The 15,670-nt window shown below is 37.4% G+C and overlaps 1 protein-coding gene across 4 annotated transcripts; it reads right to left on the bottom strand.

Annotated features, from left to right (window-relative positions):
• Positions 1-215: 215 nt before the first annotated feature.
• LOC132698905 (S-adenosylmethionine decarboxylase proenzyme) lies at positions 216-15,536 on the bottom strand. 4 transcript variants are annotated; one of them, XM_060665220.1, is made up of 8 exons: positions 15,391-15,536; positions 15,061-15,147; positions 6,277-6,478; positions 5,963-6,196; positions 5,059-5,151; positions 4,951-4,971; positions 4,290-4,445; positions 216-2,352 (listed from the first exon to the last, which is right to left on the bottom strand). In XM_060665220.1, the coding sequence occupies exons 1-8, from the start codon at positions 15,516-15,518 to the stop codon at positions 2,212-2,214; spliced, it is 1,062 nt and encodes a 353-aa protein (XP_060521203.1). In that variant the 5' UTR covers positions 15,519-15,536; the 3' UTR covers positions 216-2,211. The 4 variants fall into 4 exon arrangements, with proteins under 4 accessions (XP_060521203.1, XP_060521205.1, XP_060521206.1 ...); XM_060665222.1 differs by having other exon boundaries at positions 4,951-4,968; XM_060665223.1 differs by lacking the exon at positions 4,951-4,971.
• Positions 15,537-15,670: the final 134 nt, after the last annotated feature.

Genomic DNA, 15,670 nt, shown 5'->3' with positions numbered 1-15,670 from the left:
TCATAAAATTAACACTTCCAAACAATAAATGACATGGAACACGAAAATATCGTTTAATTTCAAATCGGAAAAGCTTTTAGTCGAAAAAATGTCAAGAATAGTTTAAATTTTCTTCGAATAGAATCAGAATGGCATCTCTCGGTGCTTTTGTAAAACTGACATGGAAAAATAACCACTTGAGTAAATGTAAATAAAAAAATGAAATACGTCCAGTCCACCGTTAATGCTAGTTTATTTATTTAACAATTAAACAATTTTATAAACATTAACATTTTTTTAACATCTTCCGTACACTAATAGCTACTGAAAAATTCGGAAATTCCTCCTAATAAAATGTAAACAAGTATCAGATTGTTAAAAACTACGAATCTAAACGGGACGATGAGATTGATCCCCTCGTTTAAAAACTTAAAACATAAAAATTGTCAAAAGTAGAGAAAGTCAACACGACGCGTTCTACCCATAATATTATAATAATAGTCATTTGGGGCCGGTTCGTCAATACAGATGCGTTTTATTAGAAAATATATAAAATAAAAACACCTTTTGAAATAATTAAAAAATTTAACCGGGTATTCCGACAAAATCATGGTTTTTTACCTCGATGCGCATCACGGGTTAACCACAGACCACTAAACATATTTCATCGCACAGACCGTAGCCTAAAAACGGATTTTCTTTACGGTCTTCGCATATATTCGAGAGATGCGCGTAGAAAATACATTTTAAGGTTCTGTGGAGCTTATGTTTTACGTTTCCGACCGACGAACCAGCTCCAACCGCCCCCGAAGCGACCCATAACCCCGAGGGATATTAATTAAACCCTTTACATGGTTTATGTACATTATGTCCCATTATACCAAGCGGATAACTCTGTTAATACTCATCCTAACATGAAGATTAAATTGCTAAAGGTGGGAGTATTTTCCCTAAACCTTCCGATTCTGAAATGAAATATATAAAACAAAAATTCTGACAGGTCGACATTTTTAAAAAATTGAATGCACTGTATTCGATTGTGTCAATCGATTTTATTGTTCCTTCCGATTTCAAATATATATAAGTTGTCAGGGTTATTTTTGACAGATGTGAAAATACCTCGAATTTTATCCGATACTGGATGTAAGGAAGTGAACAACTCAAAAATCATATTAGCCATGACAGCTGTTGACATGGAAACTGGCGTACTTAACTGTTGGACATTTTGTCGGTATATTTAAAATGTAGGTGCTTGTATTGAGTATAGGAGATTGTGAGAGTAACTCCAAGTAAAAAAAAAACACTTATAGAAAGTAGAAAGTAATGTTAATGAAGAACTTGATGTCTTGTTATATTTTCAAGGTGAGAATTTCAATCACTAATTTCAATTGCAAATATTTCTTTTCAGAGCATCCATCGAACTCGCATGCGGGATATAAATTTCGGTAAAAGCAAACCTCAGCCGATTTTAAAGACACGTAAAATGCACGCTTATAAGTTGACAAAAGTTCAACATCTTACACAACAGAAAATCATACAACTATATGCTTCGTCACACTCAACATTCAATTTGCCCAATCTTTATTTTACATCGGGGGGTTCAGGAAAAACGCTCCAACTTTGGTAATTGGATCTCCATCGTGGGATCAATATTGACGAAATTATCCATAACGAAACATCTAGCGCACGGGCCGGCGCATCCGCCGAAATGGAGACTGCTCCGCTATCTATACAACATATTATTTGGTTAGGTTCTAATCTACTACACCATTTTTTTTTACAACGTGTGTGTGTGGATGGGACCTTGGCCCAGACCCCGAAGGCGGGAAAACCGAAACGCCCGGACCCGCGGAACAAAACAAATGGGGACGACGGACGGTGGAGGGGGAAATCCTACAAACGGATCGCCGGAAACGAGGCGCGTGTGGGGGGTGGGGACGCGCATCACACTGCGCAGCGTCCGCCCAACCCTCATAGGTTAAAGGGACCCGCGACGCCCTACGATTTCGGCGACCCACGCGCTGTCCCTCACGAGATCTTGTCGCGCCACCACGACCACAGGACCAGGGGCGACTCGAGCGCGGGCGGGCACAGCGCAAAATACACGAAGAAAAATGAGAGGGGGCCGAACGCGTCGTGGAGGCGACGCGCGCAGCCCGGCGACCCTTCCGGCGGACGCTTAGGGCCGGTCTGCAGTACTGGCGTACCCGCGGGCACCCCCACTAGACACCCTCAGCTCGGGAACTTGGTGTAGAACGCGTAGATCAGGTCGTAGCTCTTGAAGGAGCAACGCTGCAGGTCGCGCCGCTCCCATCGGCCGCCGACCTGGTGCGGGCAGAGCATCTCCTTGGGCGCGTCCTTGACGGGGGACAGCTGGAAACACGGGAATCGAATGGGGGCGGGGCCAAACTAAACCTCACAAAAATTGACATTCGTGTTCCTAGAGGGCGGTTCCCACAAGGGATAACGTTCCAAAATATACAGGGCGCCTCTCCTCGAATGATATTTTTATTTTCAACAAAACCTGCTGGTTTTCCGCGAACCAAATTTTAATTTAAACAAGTGGAATGTCTGCATTTAATTTTTGACGTCGATTTCGAGGGCCCATAATTTCGAAAATTCGGAGAAAAATTATTTGTGTATTAATAAACATATATTTATTCATATTTTCAAAGCGTCGTTGTTAGGGCCTTCCAAAAATTCCCGACCTTGAAAAGTAACATTCGATGAACCATATTACAAGTCTCTGGCAAAATGTTGAACGCCCTTAAATTTCTGTATACGGTATTTGCATTTTTTTTTTTAAATTCTTTGGGCAGTCTATTTTCGTATCCCATTCCCCATTTCTATAATATTAAATTTGTACCGACTATATCTCCTTAAATCAAAATCGAAAAAAATTGCGTTTTCAAGTATTTAGATTAAACTAATTTTTCCGTATTTTATTTTAATCTTAATTAATTTTTTTTACAGACCTTTAAATTTAAACCCCTAACTGAAAATCGTCATAGTCCTCTCATCTCTTCAAGTTTTGCGATTTTTCAACTCACAAAAATAAAAAAATCGCAATACCAATTTTCTATTAAACATTATATTTTAAGTATATAATTATGTATAATTTGTATCCCTATATATATATATATATATATATATATATATATATATATATATATATATATATATATATATATATATATATATATATATATTATTTATCAAATAATTTATATTATTATTTAAGGTAGTTTTTTTTAAATTTTATAGGTACATAAAAAATATATTTCTTGATATTAAGAAAATAATTTAAAAAAGAATCAGTAAGTATTATTATATATTAATATATCTAGTATGTAAAATAAATCCATCATACCAACTAAAAAGAATTGGAAGATACATAACTAACAACTATATATTATATATACCCTCAATTGTTTTTATGTTTCCTTACTTTCTTTTTCTAAGAAATGTTCTTCCTTCTGGTGGCGATATAATTCCGAAGCTTCTTGGGCATTTCCATTATATTATATAAAAAATACCAACATACTATATTTTTCAGATTTTTCATACGGTGCCGTTATTATAGAAAATTAATTAAAATGAAATAAACACAGAAAGAATTGATATTTAATAAATATATAATTAAAAACCTACAGTTTGGCAAGTTTTTGACACATTTGCTTTTTAGAGCATTATTATTTTAAAGCAATATATATCTTATTTTTAGTTGATTTAGTTGATTTACTATGGCCGCCTACTGCTACGAATAAGGTAAAAAAAATAAAAAGAATTTTGAGCTTAATTTTCATAACAACTTTATACTAACATATATTCTTTTACAGTGTGTTTCCAAAATCGTGTTTTTTCGGTCTTATATAAGGCAAGAAGGACACCCCGTTTATTATCAAATATTTTGTGAGATAATCAAAAGCGATTTCAATTCATATATCCTCTATCGGTGTTCATATACTTACAAGGTAAGGTTTTCGAAATACAGCGCTCTAGCAGTTCTGGTTAGTTTTGTAAATAAAATCTGATTATTTGTTGGTATAAGGTTGCCATAAATGTCATGACACACGTTTGTATGAAAAATATTTTATTAAGGAGATTCGTGGATGGCAAGCTATGTACGTCTCATTAGTCAGATTAATTGTTCACTTTTTAAACCTCGCATTATCATTGGCTTGAAGGAGTCGGCAGTATATGTCAGAAAAGTGACATTCTGCGTCATCATCAGTCATCGTCACTTGTGCCTTGGACGGGAACCACAGACCACGGAAACAACGAATGGAGCTGCGGACTAGACATCTTACCTGATTTGTGAAGACGGTGACGGTAAACTTGCCCGGGCGGAAAGTGTCCAGCACCCTCGACATGATCTCCCCGTACGAGCTAGATGGCACGTTGGTCTCGAAGCTGACGTACGAGAATTCTGGCTCGGGCGTGATGTGGATCGTCATGTAGCATCCCTGACGGTACAAACAGCGTCAACGATTTCAAGATTTTATCTCGAAAACGATGAAAAAAATTCACAATTCACATTTATATTTTTTATTGTAGTCTAAAAAAAAACCGGTGGCCGTGCGTCCCTAAAATTTAAGACGTGCAATATTCTACAAAAATTTGTATTTAAAAAACAAGGAGACTTTTCAAAATAAATAACAACTAAAAGTTCAGATTTTCACGAAAGTACATAATATATACTTTCGCGAAAATCTGAACTTTTTGTTCTTATTTATTTTGATAAATGGATTTTCATCAAGTAAAAGCCACCTCAGTTCAATTTTAGGGAGACTTTTACTCCTCAGAGAGGAATCTATTCTAAAAAAAGACCTAACAAAAATTGTCTTTTTGTGTTTATTGCAGATATTTATATTTCAAAATGAATATCTAATGTTTTTCCGTTTTTGTTACTTGCGGACAAAGAAAAACTCGGGTCAGCGCCATCTAGTGTCGCCGTAATGTACTACTTACTTCGGACGTTTCGTAACACTTCTGGCCAGGCGTGTAACAAAATAATATATCAAAATATACGGGATCGCGTCTTTTTCGTGAGTAACTCCTAAGGCCGTGAGCACTTACGTTTTTGGTGACGCCGTTCATCGAGTACCCGCAGGGCTCGAACAGAAAATCATCGATCAACATGTTCGGGATGATTTTGTCTATGCCGGATTTCTGCAACAAAATTATTTTTACCGAAACCGCGGACCACTTGCATCGTTTATGCTGTGTGTCGCTTAATTTAAAGCCTTCGCCTTGGTCATTTGACAGAATCCTTTTTAACCGTGAAGGTTTCAAAGTGTTTAAAGGCCGTTTTTTGTTATTGTTTTTCTGTAACCAGAGCACAAGTATTGGTTACGTAGTTTTTGTGTACGTTTCGGTCTATGACGAATAAGATGTTTTTCAAATGAAATAAGACACATTTTCGTTTACTACAACTGGTACCAGAAATGTACCGGCTGGCTCATTAATAAAGGACGCCGACCATGTCTCAGATATTTTCGAGAGAAGTCAAAAACTAAAAAAAAAAAGTATGATAATTTCCAAGTTATCCATAAAAATCTCGGCTGACAAAGGACTAAGTGGGTTTCCCATAATCAATCCTTCCTTAGAGATGTAAATCTGTCCATTAAATTCAAAATAATTTCGGTCAAAAGATAGATAGATAGAGTGAGAGTGAAATCTACTAAATCTATCAAATCCATAGGTGGAACACTGGGAAATAAGTTTTGTACATCAAAAGACAATAGTGTTGCGTTAGAAGCGATTTTGATATCTTCAATTTTGTTGATTAGTTCAAAAGAATTTTTTATTGCAAATTTTGGTTTAAAATCTGTGTGGAACTTTAAAATATTTACTAATTTTGATGAGAGTTTAACTGCTGGAGCTGTTACATAAGACACGACTGGTCTAATGGACATAATTTAACTACTTCCTTGACTTGTCTTTGACATAACTCGGTAGTGGTAGTTCGTCTAGTACCGACCTTGGTGGCCTCGGTGGCGTTGAGGCACTCCTCCTTAGTGAAAATCGACATCACCTCCGGGTCCAGGTCCGTCATCAAAATTTCCAGGGTCTGATCCGGCTCGTCCGTATTCGCTGTCGGTCTACGGTTCCTCCTCGGCAACGGGTTCAGCGTGTAGAGGTACCAACAGTCTTTGTTGATCGCGCCAAGGCAGTATGCGGCGCCGTCCGGAAAGAGCGCGTCGAGCAGCGCCACCTACGGGCCAGTTTTAGAGGTTATGTTCGAAATATAAACACACCGACAAAGAAATACAATTACGGGTTCCGTGAGCTCACCTCCTGGTCGAAATGCTGGTGCGGCGCGACCTGCAGGTCGGGCCTCTTGTAATTCTTGCGGGAATAAAACAGGTCATCGACCTCGGTGAATCCCGCGTACTGCTCGGCGAGAAGCAGGAGCGGCTGCAGACAGAGGAGGGGCGTGGTCGTGCCGCACGTCTTCAATATGAAACGGCATTTGGACACGAACATCGAACTTTCGCTGAAAAAAAAAAACGAAAAGAAAATCGCCGTATTTTCGATCGCGCCCCGTATACAGAGCGAAACAAAAAGTTTTCCTTTCACATGTTCTCGAAGCAAATTCTGGTCGCCATTCGGTAAATTTAATTTAATATACGAGGTGTATTCAAAAAGTAAGGCAACTTTTGTAATTGGTCCGGGCTACGTACAGGGTTATTCATTATATTTGGACACCCACCTACAGGATTAAATTTGAAAGGACTGAAACCGCCGGTGGTAGATGGAACAAGGCTACACTTCTCCAGGGGGGTAAAATATTTAGGAATCATATTTGACCAAAAACTTACCTGCAGAGCGCACATTCAAAAGATCACGCTTAGGGCAACAATTGCACTAGGTAGATGCAGAAGAATGTGTGGAAAGAACTGGGGCTTAATCCCAAAAATGACACTTTGGTTGTATCTAGCAGTAGTGAGACCAATGTTAGCGTATGAGGCGATTGTCTGGTGGTCAAGAACCATGCAGGGGGAGGCGATAAGGCGGCTGAGTAGCGTGCAAAGACTAGCAAGTCTGTGCGCTACGGGGGCCACGAGCACAACGCTCACTGCAGTGCTGGAGGTCCTACTGAACATCCCACCAATACAGATCTATATACAAGGGGAAGCAAGATCCGCAGTATACTGCAAGGCCAGTCCCCAAACATTGGTGGACATAGCATGAATCATAACAAGCTTTACTTGGAGGTAACGGCGGACAATGTCCTAGGGCTGCCTACGGACAGCACAACACCTAAGTATTGCTTCGTTAACCACTACAGGACTCAAATCCCTGCCAGAGAAGACTGGGAAAACGGGCCACCAATCAAGGCAGAAATAACCTGGTATGCTGATGGCACAAAAACTCAAGAAGGAGTAGGAACCGGAATATATGAACCCAGGACGAAAAGGAAAATCCAGGTAAGCTAGCAACAGTGTTCCAAGCAGAGATCACTTTCATCACTGTTTCAAGACCAGAACCCTTTTGTGGGGTGGCCAAACCCGTTGCACAAACAACCATCAGGGATTGGATGGACCGAGAATCCCGACGATGGCGGAGGGACATGCCGGGGCAAAGACGGGCCAAGGAATTCCTAAGGGGCCCATCGGCCAATTTTACAGCGGACCTACTAAGCTACAAAAGAAAAGCTGTAAGAATAATGGTAGGTCTGCTGACGGGCCACTGCAGGCTTAAGAGGCATCTAAGCTTGATGGAAGTGGAAGAAAACACAGAATGTAGATTCTGTGTTTTCTACGAGGGCCTAGCGAGAGCGCGTTTCCATCTGCTGGGCAAACCAGAGGCAGAGAGCTATACGAGGGAGCCATTATCGAAATTGTGGAGTCTGGTTAGAGAGACTAACCTTGATAAAGCCCTATAGCTATGGAGAGAGTCACAATAGATCCTCTGGGTCGCAGTGACGGACAGGCTGACTGCTAGCTCTCCCAACTGTTAATCTAATCTAATCATATTCACTAAGTCAAATTAGTTTGTTCGTAATACAGAGTTTCGGTATAGGGAGTTTTCATTGTATTTCAGTTTAAAAATAATTATCATTCGACTTCTGGACAATACCCAAATTGTGTGAAAAATGATCAGGTCTACCTTGATAGAAAACCATATTATTTATGTTTGCAATGGTTTTAACAATGTTTTACTTTTCACAACTAATCAAAACTAATGATCTGCGGCGTAAGTTGAATAACTTAAGATATTTCAAATGGGGTTATACTGAGGAAAAAAAGGCCAAACAATGAAATTATATTATTCAAACGGACATAATTTTGCAATGGTTAAAAGAGACTATCGACAAATAGAGTTCCTTCAATAAATACAATTAAAAAAGTAATTAACAGTGTCACACGAAACAGGGATTCTGCAAGAACAAGAAAATGAAGAAATAATTGTTGAAGTAGAAGTAGACAATTATCTATTGTAACAACATTTACAAGAAATTATCAATATTGCCAAACTTTCAATCAATAGGATACGATCCGATCAAATTTTCTTCATTACAATAGATCGTGGGGTATACCTACTGGGGAAAGTACGAGAAAAAAAGTTCGAATCGAAGAAGATTTTTGACATTTCATATCGCGTCTCAGCCAATTTTCAGCTCTATGCGAATTTTGCCTAAGTTTGACTTATTTTTGTCTATTTTGATCGGACTATATATACAGATTTTTTTTCGATAAACATTCAACTTTGTAATTGTTTCTTAGTTATTTTAAGTACGTGCCTCAGTGAAATGTTTATGTTATGTAGTTCACGAAATTTCGATGGCGAGACAAATGGACCGCCGTCCTCATTTCCTGGCGAGTTAATTTGTTATGTTACTTGGTAAATTTATATATGAAAACTTCAGTCTTAGCCTACCAACAGTTGTGACTTTTTTAGACGACACGAAAGCTTTTGATACAGTTGATCACGTTAGACTAGCGTCCAAATGGCAGAAAGAGAGACGTTAAGTTGTAAGAGTAAATGGTATTAAAAGTCAGCAAGTTAAAACAAATGTTGGAGTACCTCAGGGCTCAATACTTGGACCATTATTGTTCATCTTATATATAAATGATTTGTTGGTTTTGTAAGATGTAAGTGAAAGCAAAATTATGGCACGAACTTTCAACAGCCATGTCATCGACTCTGGATATTATATATTCCTGGTTCTATCAAAATAAACTGGTACTCAACACAGACAACTCAATAATATAAAAAAAAACAAATTCTTAGTATATGTTTTTTATAGACTCAAGGATTTTTTTTATAATTATTTGAGTACAGGAACAAGATGCAGATAGAGCACTGAATATCAAACAAGCGTCTGTAGTGAATTCTATAGTGTATCAATATATTGAATTATAAAATGAATATATGTATATAATATCAAATTAACTATAAATAAATATTATTATTATTATTATTAACATTAAAAAAGACTGTAAATTTTCTTCTTCCTGGGGAGGAAGTCCCAGACTATTTAAAAAAATAATTAAACGGCACTCGAAACGAATTTACCTGTGACGACGATAAAAACAAACTTCCAGTTGCAACGGTTCGACAAATCAAATAACAAAATCAATTAAAACGAATTTGTCAGCAATAATAATCAGTTTCCGCCTCTGAAACTTGCAAATTTGTAAAATTATTAGCAACGGTCGTCCGCCGCTGCGATTACGTCACTCGTTTATTGTGACGCCGCCGGCCAGATTGGCGAAATTATTACCCGCGAAAATGTGTAGTAATTTTAAAACGATCCGGGTCTAAAAATAAATCCCCTTCGGGTCTATTACCACGTCTAACTCCCTCAAGGACGCGTGGAAGCGTTAACATGCGGTCACTGTCGAAGTAACCGCGGACTAGACGCTGCCATCAAGCTATTAATCGATTAAAAAAATGCGAGTCGATCATCAAGCCGCCTTGATCTGACCGGCACCTGCGTTACCGAAAATCGCCACGTGATGAGTCTATTATGCAACAAGTGTGATAAACAACGTGATTCAGGGGTTTGTTTATGCAGGTTTAAATTTTTTTTTGGTTGATTTTTTTAAGATTATGCATTTTTCGTTTTTTTTTTTGCGGCAACTACAAAATATTTTAAAACCACTATAAACGATATTATAGAATATACACACTAAGTATTCGTCAGAATGCGCTTTTTGTATATTTAGTTGAACAAGTGAAAAATGAAGCATTAAGGAGAAAAGAAACCTATTTTTAATGTTTTTATTTTCTTTTTCGGCATTCGAATGTCGCTTCACAGTTCGGTAGATCTTGCTACTACACCGTCTGCCTCGAGTCCTACACTCGCGACAGATTACTCATAGATTAAAAAAAAGCTATTTGTGTAAAATCCTTTTTGCTTTTTGTGTTGGTGTCAATAAACAAAGGTTTTGATTTAAATCATGATTTTAAATTTAAAAAAAAATCAAATGATTAAAGTAAGAAGTAGAAAAAATTCCCATGGCATCGAAATTCCAATGTCAATTTTCTTACCGACTGCCGATCCGATTAGGATGTAAATATTTTTAACCGTGGCTAAATCTTCAGTAACGACGTAACAAAACCATATTTATTTAAATACCCGTCAACACTATCAAGTGTCTCGATGTTTTATTTTTTTAATTGCGCCTTCATGTCAGTTATTAAATGAAATACAGAAACACGGCGTTGTACGAATACGATTGGCCAGATGAAAGAGGAACTTTACGTTCATAGACCACGTCAAGATTAGAACAAAATCATTTAATTATTATAATTTTTTTTTGTAATCTACTTTTTAATCAAGTTTTTTTATAGATCCGAGAATGTAAATAATCTAAATAAAAACTACTAGTACGCACTGAACATACCTGCCAAAAAAGTCTACGTACACATAGTATTTTTTCAGTTTCCTTTTCGTTTCTTCCTTCACTTACATATAATGAGAAATATATTTCAAGTAAACATCGGCAATCTCAATAATCTCAATCTCAAATATTATTATAAAACAAATTAAATAATTAAATTGTGTAAGGTGGGGGTTTGCGGGTACACGAAATTAAACAATTTATGTGTCACTGCAACTATGTAATTCCGAATTCAAGTAAAATACTATGGGTGCACAACGAAATATTCGAAATTAAACGCGTTTTCCGAGATTCGCTGCATAACCCTTTGCGGTCGGGGTTCTACTACTTCTCCGCGGTTCGTCTGATGCACGGTAGCGCGGAGGGTCGCGGCGACGGGTACGTCTGGGACGTGCGGCGCCACACATGGACGTGCGCTTTTTAAAATGTTCGTTACAATTGTAAATTTGTCGTCAGTTATTTTTTTTTTTAAACTTTGTTAATAAATACTTTTTCGTCCAATTTTTCACTAGAATGCAGTGAAAAATTGGCGAGTATTTTTTATTGTAGTTAAACGCGTTCGATTCGTGGTTGGTATTTTTTTTTAAAGAACTTTGGGCCCACTGAAAAAAGGAAACTGGGGTTCTTACGTGGTTGTTTTTACTACGTTGGAAACTAGCACGATAAGCTTGTCTTTTCACACTCCCCGCTAAGCCATCACAGGCTCCTTTGCCACGAGATGTTGCGAAAAAAGTCCAATCAGCATCAACACCGAAATCATTTTTATGATTAACTAAATTGTCAAAAATATATTTATTCTTATATTGTGAAGCTGCTCCATCGGAAAAATACTTGATTTTTTTAATTGTATCCGCACCAAATTTAATTTTCCAAACTTATATCAATTTAGTATTAAATAAAAGTACTTAACTTGCATCGTGACTAACTTTTTCTGATATCACAACAAAATTTTCATGTTTCATTTCTCTGTTTAGTTTATAATAAATGACATAATGGCGAAGTGTAGCCTGATCATTGCACAATGGTGTGATTGAATAGCATCTTGAACAAACAAAGACTAATTTAACGATGACATAGATTTAAATACCTCTCCTTTATTGAACTTAGATTCTCACAACAACATTAATTAAGGTTTTATTGCCATTTTTCGGTATATATAGTAGCAGGTAGTTTGTAAATATTACATTTGATAAAGACACGGTGTTGTCGAAACAATTGTCATGTCAAAATATATAATTTCGTGAAAATCTGAACTTTTAGTTCTTATTTATTTTGCTTCCCATATCTGCTGTTTAGTTTTCTTTTTATTAAGTTTACCAATTTGTTGTTATGTTTCCACCTATTAGTTACGGCATTACTTTTAGTGTACTTCATATTGAGGTTGTTCAACTGCCGTCCACATATTTTTATACGTTTTTTTCCCAATCTAAGGTGACATTTTGTCCCGGTCAACTCATTTGATGACAAGCGCATTGGTAATATATCCATCATCAAATCGGCATAAATTCCGAATAGGTTCGCCAAAACGACCTGGGGAAAAACTACGCCGGAAAAACGGTCTACGACTGCTGCGATGTATCCGGGTTTCCGCTTCGTGACCTTGTCCTCTCGACGACGCGAGACAAAAATCGATATCGGAGGCAAATTAATTACGACGCCGAAAGATTTTCGACGCACCGCTCTCTCTCTCTCTCTCGTTTACTGCCACGTTCAAGCGTATTCGCTCGGTGCTTTATTTAGACTTTATATCAACGCGGTATACCTATACTAGTTTCGACATTGTCACGGCCAATTCAGCTCGACGGCAAGCCATCAGTTTAAAAAGAGGAAGAGCACGGAAGGTAAAACAAAATCAGCTGCAAAAAAAAATAATTTCTTTTCTGTGTTAAAACAGTGTTATTAGAAAACGTTGGTAATTATTTTCAAATTCGTTTTATTTGATTTTTTTTTACGTTGAAAATTAATATTTTATATTATATTTAGGTCCATGACATCATACATGGATCGCAACCTTAAATTTAAAACATTTTGATCGAATTTGTTGCAATTCAAAATTTTGGCTATTTAAAATTTTCCCATAGCACATAGGACACCCCGTATACTTTGCGGGATAGCAGACGTCTATCGCGCTATCGTGTAGAACGACCTTTATCGACTAATAAAAAGCAATCGCGGCGATTCGTATATTATATACACGTCGACTTCTGCTGACCCCCGGTCATTTCAACCGAAACGTCAACGATAGCGTAAAATATTGGTTCTCGACTCCTATACATAATTCGTAAAGGATACAATAATCCCCGCAACATTTTGAGATTCGAGAAGCTCCTAAGCAATTTAATTCGCATTTTTTGTTTTATGCTTCTTACTGGATACAATGAGGTAGTAATGAAAATGGTAGATTTCACTTTATTCATACTTTTAAAATTCTTCTTATTCTTTTATAATTAATATCTCAATTATCCGCCTAAATAATTATAAACATAGATAATTATTATTATAATCACTATTCTAGTAAAGTAGTGGCGCCAGCCTTGAGCAAATTTTGATTTTTATTTAAAAAATCAAAAATCATTGATTTAAAAAAAAATCACGAATTTTTTGATTTTAATAGATTTTTTTTATATATTTCCGTTTTTTTTGCGGCAATTATAAAATATTTTAAAGCCACTATAACAATATAGTAGGATATACACACTAATTATTCGTCATAACGCACTTTTTGCAAGAAAATTTCTGTTTGACAAACTAGTGGAACTACTGGAAAATAGAGCATTAAACTGGAAGAAAAAATAGCATCCAAATCAATCTGTGTGTTAAGCGATTTGTAAATCAGCAAGAAAGAAATTGAAGGGACAATATTTTGTTTTATTATTACTTTTTTCGGCTCGTATGGTATTCACAAAAACGCTTTCAAAAGAATTAAGATATTTATTATTCAAAAAACGTCACGTCCTTTTAGTCTTTTCTTCACCACCATAGAAAACTTTTACTTAAAGGATGTTCTAGTATGATACTTTCCAAATTATCCATAAAAATCTCGGCTAACAAAGGACTAAGTGGGTTTCCCATAATCAAACCTTCCTTAGAGATGCAAATCTATCCATTAAATTCAAACTGCTTTTGGTCTATTTTTCTATTTTGATTATTTTGAATTTATGAGAAAAACTTTGGAGGAAAAGACGGACTCAAAAGTTATAACTCGTGGCTGCTCTGCGCATATTTTGAATTTACCGTGCAAAGACTTACAAACGCCCGACGTCAAAGTTTTTTCGTGATAACCATCTAGCTAGAGTGAAATTCAGTCAAGCTTTAGTCCTGCCCTGCCTAAAGACGTACGTCACTCGGTGGTATATATTATTAAAAATCTGTGAAGAAAATAAGAACCAAATCGATTCGACCACTTACCACAAGGTGTCAAATATTGGTCTTAAACGTGCAGCACAAGAATATTTTAAAATTAATATCAGTTGCTCGTGCAGTGGAAACATGCGTAATAAAGTTGAATCCCGTGATTTAAATCATGATTTTAATAGTGTATCATCTGTATCATCTAATACGAGATACGAGACCTTAAAAACTGAAATACGAAATTTATCGTTACGATTTATATGAACTTTACGATTTAAGCTTTAAGTTGTCCGCGATGTTTAACGATCGCCCGCCTTCCGAATTCACGAGCAAGTTACACGGCAATGACGTCACTTGCACACCAATGGGTCACGTGGGACTCGACTCACACTAAAATTTAAAAATAGGCGCGGAAAACTTGGGGATACGACGACCTCGTCGCGGGCGGGGTTATCGACGGGTCGTCGACTATTCGAGAAAAAAAAAACAAAAAATACATTAGGAATTTTCGAAAATCGGACCGTGACGAGCTTTCTTATCTGCGTTCCTAACCTCGACATTTTCGACCGCGTTTCCCAATAAGCGTCTAATCCGCGGGAGCGGGTACTTTAATTTTACGATCGCTCCTCGTATAATAACCTGTATTTCATCGACCGTCGCAAATTAGAGCACACGCGTAAAACAAATATTAGCCCAGCTCGACGCAAATGGGCAATAATTGGTAAACACTTATTTTTTTTTTAATTTTTAGTGTGTAGTTTATAAAAAAAAAAACGCTTTGCGGCTCATTAAGTCGGTCGGCTTATCGCGCGCTTCCACCGCGCAAAATACGCGCTTTTCACTCAAAAAACGTGCAGATTAAGACTAAACTCACCTCAAAACGTACGCGTCAATTTGCTCGTTCTTCGTGAAGCTGATTATTTCGCAACGCACGATCTTCAGGAGCGACTCCAGTTTCGATCTGCAAAAAGGAGGAGCAGAAATAAAATTATGCCGCTACAATTAACCTCAATAAAACCAATTTAAACCGCTGGACGATATAATACGACTACCGCAATGTATAATAAAACAAAACAAAATCAGCTGATGTAGCGTACCGCAACTCTCTGAAAAAAATCAATGATGGGCCCAAAAACGTCCGAGCCGACTCGCTAAAAACCGGAGGAAATGTGACGGGAAAATCGGCGACCGGTCTCTTACGAACCTCGGTATTTTGCGCAAATCGCAGCCCTTATCCTTGCCGTCGGACGTCGTGAACCATATCTCGAGCAGTTTTTCGACGCCCTCGAAAAACTGCACCCCGTCACTCATTATTGTCTCGTGGGAAGCCATCTCACATTCGCCCTCGCACTCGCGTTAATATCAACTGAAATTTTCAGAATCCCCCAGGCGATGTTTGCCGGCGAGGTGCGCGCGCACCATTTTCCCGATGTTGCCAATGATACCCGAAACTATCGCGTTTCCACGCGACATCACAACCTAGC

Source organism: Cylas formicarius, unplaced genomic scaffold (assembly GCF_029955315.1).
Source record: "Cylas formicarius isolate icCylForm1 unplaced genomic scaffold, icCylForm1.1 PGA_scaffold_3__17_contigs__length_32017465, whole genome shotgun sequence".
Classification (NCBI taxonomy): Eukaryota; Metazoa; Arthropoda; class Insecta; order Coleoptera; family Brentidae; genus Cylas; species Cylas formicarius.
The sequence above is the reverse complement of the archived record's forward strand: the minus strand, read 5'-3'. Positions and strand labels throughout refer to the sequence as shown.